We start from the raw sequence: 15,735 nt of genomic DNA on the forward strand, positions 1-15,735 counted from the left end.
TCAGCCCAAGTGAGCTAACAGCATACTTCAAATCCTAAAGGCCCACTCCCTGAAAACAGGCTGGTCTGGGGAATTGGTGACATCTAGATTCCGCAGATACATAGCACCACTTCTCACTCAAAGTGGCAATCAGAGGAGGAAATAAAGCAGAAGTGCTTGTGGTGTGGCACTGAGAAATTCTCTAGCCCTCACCATTTGACACCAAGGCAATAATCCCTATTATGTTCCCTCCCAAACTGAGATCCAGGACTCTGTAACAGAAGCCTAGCAAAATCATCCTGGGGAAAAAAAAAAAAAACCATCATCCTGGAGACACAAAGGGGCACATGATAACTCAGGCTTAGTTTCAACCGTGTATCAGCAGCACTTACAGGCATCGAAGTCCCTCGCAGTGCCCTGGCAGCCCAAGATCGGCATAACATTTATTGTACACCTATACGCCAGCCACTCTCAGGGACCCTACATACATGATCCCATCGAACTTCCATAATGACCCTATGAGATAGGGAAAAGGAAACTCAGAAAACCTCAGTAATCTGCCCCAAGTCACACAGCTATGGCAGAACGAAGATTAGAAGGGCAGCTGTATCTCTTGGGCTCTATCCCACCACACCAAGTGGAGATATGCTGTTCCTCTTACATTCGGAGCACTAGTCTCTCCAAGGGGAACAAGAACAGGAAGTAGACAATACCCCATCAGCTCAATCTGAAATCTCTGATGGTGTTTCCTCCTCCTAGAATCGTATGCATGAGTCATTGCACCTCTTCAACAGCATATGTAACCACAAGTTCTTTGCGGCTACTTCCATTGTCCTCTTTCTCAACAAGAAGGACCTCTTTGAGGAAAAAATCAAGAAAGTCCATCTCAGCATTTGTTTTCCAGAGTATGATGGTAAGTGTCAAGGGCTGGAGACAATGGTAATGATTTCTTGGTAATGACTGGTGATTGCCTCATTTCCTATACCAAGGAGACATGAAGGAACCTGTCTTTAAGGAGTACTAAGTGTAACGCCTTTGCTTTGCTGGGTTTGATGATCCCTTACCCCTTTAATACTCAGTTACTCTTATGAGCTTTGTGATGTCCAACTGATACTTGGATGTCTAATCTGAGAAACTTGGGTATTCAGTCATAGGTTTAAATTCAGATGTCCCTGGAACAGAACAGATGTTAGATGCAGGAGAGCCACAGAATGTTCAAATTATACCTACCAGAAATCAAGGGTGGAGACACAGAGATCCCTCTCCTCACTTTCCTTGTTCAACTAAAGTGATAAACACTGGAGTACAATAAAGGAGAGGACCCTCCCTCTAAAAACAGGCCCCCAACTGCAGCTGTCCAACACATTTTGAGGATCAAATTGGTCACGTAAAAAGTAAGTGAGCAGCTAAGAAGGGTTCACTTATGCCACTTCTTCACTATTTTTTCTGGGAAACCAGGAAACAACTCTTATGAAGATGCAGGGAATTACATCAAGAGTCAATTCCTTGACCTCAACATGCGAAAAGATGTCAAAGAAATCTACAGTCACATGACCTGTGCTACAGACACACAGAATGTCAAATTTGTATTTGATGCAGTTACAGATATTATCATCAAAGAAAATCTCAAGGACTGTGGGCTCTTTTAATTCTCATCACTCTTCATGTACACATCCCATAACCAGGCTTGGAATCCGGCTAATTTCAAGCAGAAAAGCATAGATCAATATACCATGGCATGAAGAGTGAATTCATTCTCTTTAGAGATGGACTTATACATGATTGCAACTGTCTCCCGTATGTTCTTTTCAAAGTGGGATAGCTAGTGCAGTTTAAAGAGCATAAGGCCAGGAGTCAGAAGACCTAGGTGCCAGCACTGGTTCTTTAACTTACTACAAGGTGTAAGTATTTCATCCTCTGAGCCTTGAGTCACTCATCTATAAAGTAAAGATAACTTCCCTACTACTTCACAGGGTTATTCTAATGATCACAAACATAAACTGAAGGGAAGGAGCATAAAAGCTGTGTGGTTAGAGTCACAGAAAGAAATCCTATATAAAAGCAGCCACTTAGGAAATTCAAGACAAAATATTTAGACGAACTATCCAAGGAAAGCAGCAAACCTTCCCTACGTTCTGCAAAATAAACAATTAAAAACAAGACCTCAATAAACCTACCACCATTTTTTACAAACAGACTCTCTGTACCTTAGCTCAGAGATCTGAATCACTGGATTGGAGATGTAAGTTTCTAAGGTACATGTCCAAAACCGATCATCTTTATTAAACAGACTATCCCTCTGCAAGCTGCCCAACTGCCATCTCTCTGTAAGTAACTGTCTCAGGTATAAAAGACACTTTTTTTAAAGTAGGCTCCATGCCCAGCGTGGAGCCCAATGTGGGGCTTGAACTCACAACCCTGAGATCGAAACCTGAGCTGAGATCAAGAGTCAGACGCTTAACCGACTGAGCCTCCCAGGTGCTGCTCAGGTATACAAGACACTTTCTGAATAAACTTGGAAGAATTCAACACACTCCCACTTAGAGTATTAATGATTTTATTGCTACCACTTCTTGATCACAGAATTTTTTTTTTTGTAAGTGTATTTATTTAAGCAATCTCTACACCCAACGTGGGGCTCGAACTCACAGCCCTGAGATCAAGAGCTGCACACTCTATCGACTGAGCCAGCCAGGCGTCCCTCAATCACAGAATTTAGAGTAGGTAAGCAAGGCTAAAATTCCCATTTCAACTGCTACGTTTCAGAGCAAAAAAAGGCAGCTGATCTTGCTTTAGGCACTGAAAATCTCTGCAGTTGAATCCATGTGATGCCTGGCTGAAAACAGTATCTCCCCATACAGGACAACAAGTAAATTATTTCTTTGAACTCCTCTGAGGGGAAACGAAGCTTGCATTTATCTTGACAGGAGGTGGTGAAGTCAAGTACAGATTTAGCATTTACAACTACCAGTGAGGAAAGCTCTTGGCATCCAAGATTTAGTATATAAAAGAAAGTGTCAATTAAAATGAAAATCTGCTCCTTGCCAGAAACACATATTCACACTTAGGCTGCTACTAGCAATATTGATACTAGAGAGCCATATGAGCTTGAAATACATTGAAGAATAAATTTGCAGCTGTTAAAATTGGATTCATTTAATAGTCTGATTCCATGAAAAGAAATCAACTTGAGACAATTACCAGAAAAATAAGGGAAAGTACTCTATTGCTGATTAAAAAACTTCACCAAAGGAAAAACCTGGGCAAGACTTCATGCATGCAAGAGCTGTTCAGGGACTACATTCTAAATGGCATATTCCAACTATCACTAACCTATTTGTTTTAACTCAATATACAGGGATTATGATTCTTTTTTTTTTGGTATCACGGATCCCTCCAACAGTTTGATGAAACCTCTGGACCTCTTCTCAGAATATTTAAAAATGCATAAAATAAAATTCAGAGAATTACAAGGGAAACCAACATACTAGGAATACAGTTCTATCTTTGGAGCCCTGAAGCCCCAGGTTAAGAATCCTCACTTTGGCTAAGATCTTGTCTATTCAGGTCCCAAATCTAATGTATCTCACTTATTCGATCTTCAATTAGGGCAGCCCAACCTCCCCACAAATTGTACCAGATTGTTTGCTTCTATTATTATCTTTTCCTTGATCTTTGACTCCAGGCAGGACTTGGTTATAGGCCAAACTATAATAGCCCACCCCAGCCTTCTTGGTTATAGATGTTCATATAGAACCAGCCCTCTAGTCCTAGCATGAAAACAGAGCCAGTGGGTCTTACCTTCTGGTATTCTACTCACTCTGCTATCTTTATCTTTTGTTTTTGCTTTATTTTAAATTTACACCATAGTGCTAAATCTTATGCATCATCAGAAATTCTTTTTTGTAACGAGGTAGGTCAGAACCAGTTCAACCCTATTTTCATGAACTGCGATCTTAATTCTTAAAATGATAAAACTAGAAGGAATTTTAAAATAGTCCAGGCACTGGACTGTTCACTAGCAACTTATAGATAAGAAACTGAGGCCCAGAGACGTGGAATGTCTTCATCAAGATCAAACTGCTAGGATGTCGGAGAACTAGAACTCCAAAACAGGTCTTCTGAATCCCAAGCCAGTGTTCTATCATGCTGCTGAAAGCCCACCATATACTATAAAGTCAAAGTCAATTTTCTCATTTCCCTAAGCTCTTCCCATTCCCAACCAAATTTTGGTTATTTTTAAATTATGCCATCCTAAATCATAGATATTTAACAGTATCCTCTCCAAACTGAATACAAATCAGCCTCAAATTTGACTGTGAATTTAGCATAAAACAAAAATATAAATAGCTTTGTTTGTTGAAGGTATAATTAATTTTCTGTTCATACCCTTAGAGGGCAGAGATCTGAATGCAACTTCCTTACAGTGCACTGGACACTGTTGACAATAAGCCAAATGTGAATTAGGTTTTACTTCTTGAGAATCTGATGACAGCTGCTTTTCTTTTTCTACAAAAATACAGTTATGATTAACACAAAAGGACAAATATTGTATGATTTTTCACTTATATCAAGTATCATGGTAGTCAAATTTATAAAGACAAAGTAGAGTGATGGTTACCGGGGCTGGGAGGAGGGGGAATGGGGAGTTAGTGTTTAATGGGTACAGAGCTGCAGTCTGGGAAGGTGAAAAAAGTTCTGGAGATGGATGGTGGTGATAGCTGTGCCACACTGTGAATGTACTTCAGACCACTGAACTATGTACTTAAAAATGAGTAAGATGGTAAAGTTTATGTTACGTATGGCTTACCACAATAAAAAAATAGTGGAAAAAAATACAATGTAATTGGAAATGTGCTTTTATGTTCTGTGGGTAAAAGCAGCACAAAAACTCAGTCTTAAAAGCAATGTAAGAGACACATTTACTTGTAACAGTTCCTACTGTGATAAAAAGTTCACTTACATATACCCCATATAGTCCAAATCCGGGTAGCCCCATCCCCAAGGTAAGAAATAACAGCATTCAAAACCCACTCTATCATTGGAGATGTGCCGTAGACCAAAGTGTGCTGGCCATGCTGGGTGGAGAAGGTGGTGAAGGGTGAAGAGCTCTTACCTCCCACTGCCCTCTCTACCCGGCACAGCCCCCGGAGCACAGATTCCAGATGGACTTCAGTGTCGGCCCAGGGACTGCAAGTGTGCCTCAGCCTCTGGTGTTCCTGCTAGGTAAAAGCATGAAGACATTCCTGTGAGGTCCAAAAGACACAGTGCAGAGTTTCTGCCTTTTGGCCACGAAAAAGCAAGCACTAGTATTAACAGAAATAAAGAACTGGATTTAAACACAAAACAAAGCAAAGACCCTTCTTTTCACCCGGCTTGACAAATTGCAGAGCCATTTATAGTTGAACTTCATCTCAGGCGTTCAAAATGAGTATGGCACAGTGATGCTGAGAAGACAGCCGGCTACAATGAATACATCCGTTGGTATGGTCTTAAAAGATGACTTGTTTTGCAGTACAGTATCATCTGGAGTATTGTAAAGAGTATTTACAAAGCACTTTTAAATATGTTATTTCAATTGGATCACAACCATAGTACATCATAGCTGGAAGGAATAACTTAGTCTACCTTTAGGTAACAGATGAGGATTTAAGAGAAAGATTTCATAGGTGGTTGGAGGCGGGAAAAAACCAGAACTGGGTGTGACAAACAGCTCTCTCAATAAGATTCTGAGAGGTCTCAGGATCTTTATCCTCCGTGAGCAAAAATGAAGAGTTAAAAAGAACAGTTAATTTCTTGTGATTTGTTAGGACTGCTGGGAAACTTACATTTAAATAAGCCTCTAGGTAAAAATGTTTGGATGATAAGGAATATGGGGGCAGGAGTGGGGGGCGGTAGTAGAGGATAGGAGAAAGATAAACCACACTTTACAGAATTTAATATTCCACCTGTCAAAGTTATCTTACATCTGGATGCTAATACATTGAGATGGTGTATCCCAGCAGCGTATTTACTAATACTGGATTATTTCTGCTACCTTGTTGATTCCCACTAGATTTCAGGGAAACATTAGCAGCAAGCATACAAAGACTTTTCTATTTGACTCCTCAATCATTCCCCTTCTCTACCCCTTCCCCAGCCTTGTCTCAAAAAGACTTTCCAGTCTATAATTTAGAGCTAGCTAGCTTTGCTCTTTATCCACCAACGGTAAATGCATATTCATGTTATTACATATATATAGCTAGACCTCTATCATGGGATTTTATCTTTGATGTTTCTTTCAATTTTCACTGAATAAATGCAGTAACACAAATGAAACAAATGTCTGGAAACTCCAAGTTTCTTGTTTTGTCTTAATTTTGTATAAAAACTAAATACTCTGTATCAAAAGTGTAGGAATGTTCTTTGACTAAACAGTTCTCTTACTAATTTTTTTGGTGAAAGACACTCTAAGTCATGTACAAAAGGTGCTTATTTATTGGCAAATAAAAAATACCTCAATCGTTTACTAGTGACTTTTAAGGTTCTATGTCTACTATTTATGTTGATCTTTTTAAAAAAAGATTTATTTGTTTGTTTTTGGGGGGGAGAGAGGGAGGGAGAGAGGGAAGGAGGGAAGGAGGAAAGGAAGGGAGAGAAAATCTCAAGCAGACTCTGAGCCGGGCTTGATCTCTCAACCCTGAGGCCATAACCTGAGCTGAAACCGAGAGTCTGATGCTTAAGTGACTGAGCCACCCAGGGACCCCATTTCTGTTGATCTTTAACATAAGGTCCTATTCAGTTGTCCACAAATGTTGGCCCATGTTAGCTTCATGAGAACCACACAGGAGTTTATTTAAAAATACATGTTCTCAGGACCTGTCTCCAACATCTCAATTTAGTAGAGTTTAGCCAGGGAATCTGCATGTTAATCATGCACCTCAGGTATCTACTGCTATTATAACCTTCTGTATTATCTTTCATTCCTAAGAAGACTTGAGTCAAGCCAGGTATGTAAGCCTGACATAGTATCAGAAAAAAAACTGTCCTGTCCTGACTTGTTCTGGAGTCCTAGCAGAAGTAACTCATACAAGTTATGAGAAAATGGGGGCGGGGGGGAGTTAAAAACTAAACAAAGGTAAAGGAACAAAGATCCTGACCATCCAGAAAGTTTGTTCCCCAGTGCCTCACCTCACCTAAATCTTTTACTTCCGGAGGGTTGACAGCAAGACCAACTTTCAATTTCAGGCCTCGAAGCAGCCTGGTGTGCTCTTGTGGTTAGACAGCCATAAAACTATGTGGAGAGCTGTGGCTGGTCTAGGTCAGATCTCTGACTTGTACTATGAAGCCTGAAGAACACAAAAATGACCTGGTGGTACTGGGAAACTGAAATAACTTTGTTTTTAAAGCCAGTATAAGATATGAAGGATTTCACAAGCAGTAAGAGTGAAGAAAATTAGTGCTGTTTTAGGTATGTTTAAATACGTAGAGGACTGTGGTTTTTTGAACATCTGGAAGGGGAAAAAAGATCAACCAAAGGTAGGTTTTTAAATGGAGGGAAAGACTAACTTTACCTTTTATGTAACTGCCAATACAGCAACCAGTTCTGCAACAGGACGCTCCAGAAGGCTAAACAAATGTACACATACATGAAGTAACTAGTCAGGCTAGGTAAGCAATGTCCAAAGAAAGTTACAGCTACAAATCAGAGAACAGTGGCCAAAATATAAGAATATAAGGTGGGCAAATGAATTAGAAGAACCAGCAGTTATTTTTAAATACTCTAATGTGCATGTAATAAAACACAATAGAACACGTAAGAGAATAAGAAACAAAGCAAGAAGATAGTTTTTAAAATTTGGTCCATCTATTCTTAGAATGCAGCACCTTTTAAAAAAAATAACAATTCATCACTGGAAATAATAAAATGATACACTGAACTAGAGATAGAGATTTAGAATTCAAACCATCCTAGATGAAATGTCATCCCAAGATCCACTTTGAATAACTGTAAAACTTCTTGGAATTTTCATGCCAGGAGGTGAAATCTTTCGCAAGTCTGAATTATATGATTGGGGAAGAATGGCCATCAAGAATACCTCCTCTTTACATAGAGCCTAATGAATGGCATTTTTTTACAGCCCAAGGTTTTAATCAGGTGAAGATGTGACTGTCATCAAAATAAAGCTATTGTTGTAGTCCTTCCTACTAGGGTCTATTTACTGTTCTTTATTCATTAAAGTTAATTTTCTTATATGTGCTGGTTTCTTAGATGGTCCAAGGCCTGGCCACATGAATACTGAAATGTGGTCCATCACAAACCTCCAGCATTCTCTGCAGAAAAGATACAAGGCAACTTTTAGTTTCTTTGATTACAAATATCAATCCTTTTTCTCCAGGCTAATACACATGATGTTTCACCCCCACACTCTGGCTCTGCTATGAAAAAAGATCTTTTATTTCAAAATACAACAGGGATTCGCAAAGCTGATGATCAGAATCACCTTTTATAAAATTACAGATCACTAGCCCACCGGCCAAGAGTTAATTGCTGAGATGGATCCTGGTGATTTTGACTTAAGGCATACTTGAAAACCTCTGACTTGAATTGTGTCCCTGTGTCCTCAAGGAATGTGCATTTAAATAAGTTACATGGAATGGTGGGGTAGGGGGTGAGATCTTCATGTAAATATAGAACAAAGGTATATGGTATAAAGGCAGAAAAGTGGAGAACTACTATTTTTCATTAACAGAAAAGCTAAAAAATGAACCTAACAGACAGACGTATTCAAATGAAAATACAAAGTGCATTTCCAAGTATAATTAACTTACTTAGATTATTTGTTATTTTGGATTATCAACAATACCATCCCATTAGCCCCGACTATAGAAAGACTACAGTTAAAACAATATTCCACCAGTTCTCATTTCCAGATGATCCTATATCACAGAATACAGTAAGGAAAAGATATATTCAAAAGGAACAAGAACTATCAACTTATGTGGGCATTGAGTTAATCACCAATTGAAGCTGATCATTTTCTTTTAGATCCAGTTTTCCCAACCCTAAAAAAAAAACAACTGTTTAGACAATAACAGTTATACCATCTGCATAGTTATACTTTTCCAAAAAGAATAAGAAAAAAAAAATTCCAATAAAGGCACTGAACTGCTGTGGCTTGCTTTCTGAACCAGCTTTGATGACCACCAACCTTTTTGTTTTGTTTTAAACTAGTAAAAGGTTACATCAAAAGATGACACAGAATCCAATCCAAAAAGACTGGACCCCAAAAGGCACTGCTCAAACTGCTGATTTGGAATGCTCAAAATGCATTCTCTTCATCTGCCTTCCCCCAAAGGCCCATTCAGTATTTAAGGACATTTGCTGTACATTATACAAAAGGACTGCAGGCTGAGGTGAATAAAGCTCTCCACAAAACCAAAATGTAAACCTGGAAAATGAATTATGACTGCATGTCACTTACACAGATAGGACATAAGACCCTCAGTCAGGCCAAGATTCAACAATACCATTACACCAAAAGACTAGCCCTTCAGGGAACCCTCTACCTGAACCCATTCTCAGACAAAGGCCAAAGCACATTCAGCAGGGACAAAAAGAAACAGAACAAAATATTTCCAGAAAGGTCTAGTTACAAACAGGAACAAACCTGGACTCTTTACTCACCATTTTAATACTGCTGCCAACTATAACAGATTAAAATCTGTACACACAACATAGTGGAAAAAGTCCCAAAATGCAATAGTTTCGGCAAAAGAAGGTACTGACTAAGGATTACTACAATTAACATTGCTACAATAAAAACAATGGCAAACAGGGATTTGGCACCACATTTACAAAGTAAAAGCATGCATTGTTAATACACTTTAGATGTTTCCCAACAGAAAAGGCCATGGAGATGGAAAACAAGGGGCATCTTTTACAGAACTCCCTATGACTGAGACAAACAAGCAAGAACCAAAGGGGTCAATTTAGAAGATCTGTAGCAGCAAAGTCACTGTTTCTGTTTGGAATTTAGCAATTTGCATTTCTAATCGACAGCTGCCCTGGGTGTGTCTGTATCCAAGAAGCTAACTTTACATACTACATCAGCATTTACCTAGTAATTTGGTAATCAGCACAAACCAGATTAACCTAAACCGTAAGCTTAAACAAAAGTTAGAGAGCTAGAATCTTATCACAGAACTCTCCAATGTCATTACCATTTAGAAACCATAATGGTACTTTGGACAGGAGAGTAACATAAATTTCATCCAAAAAAGCTATAATCATAGCCCCAATAACCATAAAGAATTGAGTAATTATGGAAGTATTATGTTCTGACCATACCAAAAGTTAAAAACAAAGAGTTCCTACTAAGAGGAAAATTTTCAAGATGATCTGGCCACATCATGTGCATAGTTAAGACTGTGTTTTAATAAAGATTCTTTTGCAAACAAAGAAATAAAATTTAGTCATGTTATTCTCTTGACGAAAAAAAAAGTTTAAAAATGAACTACTGGTGGTTTGTTAAGAAGGAAAAAAGTAAGCTACATATTAAAGTTCTGGAATGCAGCACCTCAACTTCACATCGGCCCTAAACGTTTGAGATTATGAAATCCAAGTGATGTCTTGATGATCGAATCATACTTTACAGCTGTTCCAATTCCAATGTCTGACTTTAGCATCTCGTGTCAATTAAGAGTTCCCTAATACAGAAGATTGTGCTAAAGAGTGCTAAGATTCTGCATGCTGCTGCCATTCCCTGGTCCCGTTCATGCTTGGGGCTGCCCAATGAGACAGCAAAAGAAGTCTGGTCTCAACACTCCACACTGTAATAACTAGAAAAGAAGAACATTCTTAATTAGAAAAGTTTACAAAGTCAAGAGATATCACTACAGCACTAGAACTAAATTGTCTGAAGTTTTTACCTTTTATTAACATCCAACCCTCTTCAGTAAAGTCCACATTCCTTTAAGTTGTTTTTAATGATGACATCTGTAACAGCATCAAAAACAAACTGCACATTCTTGGTGTCTGTGGCACAGGTGAAGTGGGTATAGATCTCCTTGGTATCTTTTCTTCTGTTCAGATCTTCAAACTGGCACTGAATATAAGCAGCTGCTTCTTCATATGTATTGGAACCTGAAGCAGACACCCAATATTCTCAGTTCGAATCATAAAAGCTGCCTGAATTCAACTAAGTCAGGCCATCACCATTTACTTATGAAGACAGGGAATATAACCCAAAGGAATATAAGACAGACTTATTTCTATAATCATTAAGTTTTTCTATAATCATTAGATTTTTCTTGAGAGCAGACTCTAAATAAAACAAAATCATCACAGAAAAAGGTCTAGGGAAACAAAACTTTTTCTTTTTCTCCTTTCATTTTGGTTTTTCAGCTGAAAAACCTAGAATGTGTAAAAGGAAACTAGAGAAGTAGGAAGATGCATTGCTAGAACACAACTGTTTAAAAGGTCAGAGTCTGTGCTCCTTGGAGTGATCTTGAAATAAACAATTCAAGAGTTTATCATGCTTCTTTTCAAAAGCGTATCAATTTTAAGGGGGCTTACTTCAGAGCCTTATAATTAAAAGGTAAACAAGTACATGTAAAAGGGAAAGGGGCCTGAATTACACACTTTAAAATGTGTTTTTATAAAAATAAATGTGTTTTTGTGACATATAAATTACATCTCAATAAAGCTATTTTTTTTTAAAGATTTTATTTATTTATTTGACAGAGAGAGAGCAAGCACAAGTAGGCAGAACAGCAGGCAGAAGAAGAGGGAGAAGCAGACTAACCACAGAGCAGGTACCCTGACATGGGGCTCAATCCCAGGACCCTGGGATCATAACCTGAGCCGAAGGCAGCCGATTAACCGACTGAGCCACCCATGTGCCCCAAAGCTATTATTTTTTAAAAGTGGGGTGTCTCAAAAGTAAACCTTATTTTCAACATTTGTAATTAACACTCTAAACCACAAGCTTCCTACACCTTCTCCTCTACCTGTGAGCCTTCAGAATAGCCCTAGAAATTGACTACAGAACCAGGAAACCTCAACAAAGAAAACTCAAGACTTTTCCTGTAAACTAGAGGCTGTTTTCACCAAGTAACATCTGTAAATTAAGTGACATTAAGCATGACAACAAATACCAATTGTTTAAAAAGAGACTAAACAAAGAAAAGCTTAAGAAAGAAAGGAATGTGATTTAAACAGACTACTAAGAGAAATCAAGGAAGAGAGCTTGGTAGGTGCTTGAAATAGGTTTTTTGAGATCGGCAGAACTTCTGTAAATTCAAGGAGAGAGAGCACTGAGAAGAGAATTGTGCCTGGTAGGAACAAATACTGACACTTGTGCAATGAAGACTGTGAGACTTTTTTAAGATTTTATTTATTTGACACAGAGAGACACAGCGAGAGAGGGAACACAAGCAGGGGGAGTGGGAGAGGGAGAAGCAGGCTTCCTGCCAAACACAAAGCCCAATGCGGGGCTTGATTCCAGGACCCGGGGATCATGACCTGAGCCAAAGGCAGATGCTTAAGGACTGAGCCACCCAGGCGCCCCAGATGTGAGACTTCTTAAAAGAAGAATGAAGTCAATGGCTTGGAAGGTCGTCCCCCACCCCCCCAAAAAAGATACGACATTGAGAGCTCTTTGCTATGTGGAAGATTCCCAGTGAGAACACTGTCAATCCTTTTACCTAAGTAAGCTTTCTCTCCACTTTAAAACCTGGCTACTTTCTATGAACTCACCATTCCCAATCCTGGCCACATTTCCAACTTCCCTGGAAAACAAAGACCAGGGTGCTTACTACATCTCAACTCCTGAGCCTACCACCTTTTGTACCACATATTTGTACCTTTGGTCTTAGAGAAGTCTTCCTTCCAGTTTCAAAATTTAACTCCTCTAAGAAGAGGAGTTTAAGTTGAGGTGAAATTTATATAACATACAATAAGACATTTTAATGTGTATAATACAGTGGCATTTAGTACATTCACAATGTTATGCAAACACCACTTCTCTCTAGTTTCAAAATTTTTCACCAACCCAGAAGAACACCCCATTCCCATTAAGTAATCATTCCTCATTCCCCCCATTCTGACCACCCCCCTCCCGCCACCTCTCCTGGTTGGTAACCACCGACCAGCCTGCTCTCTGTCTCTATGGATTTGCCTATTTTGGGTATATAATATAAAAGCAATCACACACACGTGACCTTTTGTGTTTGGCTTCTTTCACTTGGCATGATATTTATGAGGTTCATACAGTAGGAGCACGTGTCAGTACTTCGTTCCTTTTTATGGCTGAATAATATTCCATTGTATGCAATTCCATCTGCTTACAAATCTTGCTCCATCAATTATATCCACTTTTTACAACTTCTCTTTTGCTATAAAATCTTACCACTAAGCCAGTGAATATTCTTAAATCTCTTCCCTGTAATCCAAGCTGCTCAAGAGTAGGCTACACCTGTCTTGATTTCTCTACTTCCCACTCAGTAACTCACTGCCCTGGCTCTGCTCTCACTGACAATGCTCTCAATAACACTCATGATCTCCTGGACTGCTAACTCCAGAGGCCATTTTTCAATGTGTAGCTTACTTTGTCTGCACACAACATCACTGACCACCCCTCACACTTCCAAATTTCTTAGTTTTTTGATACTTTGGCTCTCCTGGTTATTCTTTTCGTATCCAATATAAACCTTTCTTTCTCTCCTGCCAATAGAGTCTGGTATTCTCTCTCTCATTCTATCCATGGTCTTTTCTGTCCTCATTCTATAACATCACCCCACATCATCTCATCCATTTCCATATTGTATTTATACATGATCTCAAATCAATACATCTAACCCCCAATCTCTCACAAAGCTCCAAGGCCACATATGTATCTTCCTTTTAGATACCTCCATCTGGATGTTTCACAGATGCTTCAAAAATCAACATTTCTTTCTTTCTTTCTTTTAATTAACATATAGTGTATTATTTGTTTCAGGGGTACAGGTCTGTGATTCATCGGTCTTACACAATTCACAGCACTCACCATAGCACATACCCTCCCCAATGTCCATCACCAGCCACCCCATCCCTCCCACCCCCCTCCACTCCAGCAACCCTGGAGTCTCCTGCCCCGGGGGAGCTGCAGTGCCTGCGGCCCCTGAACTCCCATGCCGAGCCTGATGGAAGGGAAGTGAGCTGGGGTCAGTGGTCACAGTGAGAGGCCTGCCCGAGTCCCAGGCACCTCTCCCTGCATCTCAGGCCACATCCAAGAGGCTTCAGGTCCTTTTTTTTGGTTTATTACTTTAATAGCAAAGAGGTGAAAAATGTCAGGTCCCACAAAGGAGCAGAACATGACCCAAGGCCCACAGGCATCCCCACCCCACAGGGGTACGGGCTGGGCCAGGTAGGGCTGAAGGCAGGAGGAATGGGAGTAAGAGACCAGGCCGGCCGGAGAGGCCCTACTAGGGTGGGCAGACCAGCACGAGAGATGATGACTCTTAATCTCAGAGACTCCTGAGATTAAGAGTCTCTTATGGTTTGTCTCCCTCTCTGGTTTTGTCTTGCTTCATTTTTCCCTCCCTTCCCCTATGAGCCTGTCTTGTTTCTCAAATTCCTCATATCAGTGAGATCCTATGATAATTGTCTTTCTCTGAAACCAACATTTCTAGATAGCACTTCAGATCGCAGCGCCAGCAGCCAATCAAGGCAGAACTCTGGTAGTACTCTTCCCACCCCCTTACCCTACCTATACTCTTTCACCTTATTACAGAAAGCTTGCCAGTGTCTGCCAAGCTAACAGGAGTTCTCCTTCCCTGAAAATACCCAACTCTGATCTAAAGGTTATAGTGGTGCAGCCCTGGCATTCATGTTTGTGTCCCTGACCTTCACTGACTGACTGACCAACTAGGCTAAGGATTTTTGCCTGCCTTAACCTTGGCCAGAATCTCTCTCCTAGTAATTAGAACCTGGAGCCAACCAGTATCAGTGTAGCCTGGTCTTTATTTTATTTTTTAAGATTTTTTTTTTTAAAGTTTTTATTTGACAGAGAGAGAGAGCGAAAGACAGAACACAAACAGAGGGAGTGGGAGAGGAAGAAGCAGGCTTCCCGCTGAGCATGGAGCCCAATGTGTGGCTCGATCCAGGACACCCTGGGATCATGACCTGAGCCGAAGGCAGACGCTTAACCAAGTGAGCCACCCAGACGCCTGATTTTTTTAAGAGTTTATTTCTAAGTAATCTCTATACCCATTGTGGGGCTCAAACTTACAACAGAGATCAAGAGTCACATGCTCTACTGACTAAGCCAGCCAGGTGCCCCTAACCTGGTCTTTTAAATGCAGGAGAGATACTGTGGCAGGGCCATCTTGTATCACATAAACTGAGTAGCACAGAAAGTTGTTAAGCAGAGAGAATAAAAAAGATACACACAGGAGAGAAAAGAGACAGGGAAAGAAGTGCTTCTAGGGTCCTTGACAGCTTTCTATTTCCTAGTTCTAAGTACATTCATGTTTTGTTTTGTTTTTTAAGATTTTATTTATTGACAGAGAGAGACACAGCGAGAGAGGGAACACAAACAGGGGGAGTGGGAGAGGGAGAAGCAGGCTTCCCGCAGAACACAGAGCCCGATGCGGGCCTCGATCCCAGGACCCTGGGATCATGACCTGAGCCGAAGACAGACGCTTAATGACTGAGCCACCCAGGCCACCCAGGCGCCCCTACTGTCTATCTTTCTAAAGTACAGTTTCTACTACATCATGTACCCCAATCAA

General features: G+C 40.0%; 2 protein-coding genes and 1 long non-coding RNA gene across 3 annotated transcripts in view; 1 reads left to right on the forward strand and 2 right to left on the reverse strand.

The window, feature by feature from the left end:
- The window catches only part of GNAT2 (G protein subunit alpha transducin 2), a 48,917-nt gene extending 47,289 nt beyond the window's left edge, over nt 1-1,628 (forward strand). The window contains exons 8-9 of the mRNA XM_025872368.2: nt 739-892; nt 1,438-1,628. Coding sequence (XP_025728153.1) covers nt 739-892; nt 1,438-1,628 — 345 coding nt within the window. The remainder of the gene's footprint in view (nt 1-738; nt 893-1,437) is intronic.
- Nucleotides 1-15,735, reverse strand: part of LOC141373402 (uncharacterized) — a 142,540-nt gene that overhangs the window by 12,060 nt on the left and 114,745 nt on the right. The window lies entirely within an intron of this gene.
- Nucleotides 2,520-15,735, reverse strand: part of GNAI3 (G protein subunit alpha i3) — a 46,970-nt gene continuing 33,754 nt past the window's right edge. Inside the window, exons 8-9 of the mRNA XM_025872367.2 lie at nt 10,891-11,104; nt 2,520-10,800 (exon numbers count right to left, since the gene is read on the reverse strand). Coding sequence (XP_025728152.1) covers nt 10,914-11,104 — 191 coding nt within the window. The 3' untranslated portion in view covers nt 2,520-10,800; nt 10,891-10,913. The remainder of the gene's footprint in view (nt 10,801-10,890; nt 11,105-15,735) is intronic.

Source organism: Callorhinus ursinus, unplaced genomic scaffold (genome assembly GCF_003265705.2).
Source record: "Callorhinus ursinus isolate GAN/ISIS: 27379988/994484 unplaced genomic scaffold, GSC_fseal_2.0 scaffold9, whole genome shotgun sequence".
In the NCBI taxonomy this organism is placed as follows: Eukaryota; Metazoa; Chordata; class Mammalia; order Carnivora; family Otariidae; genus Callorhinus; species Callorhinus ursinus.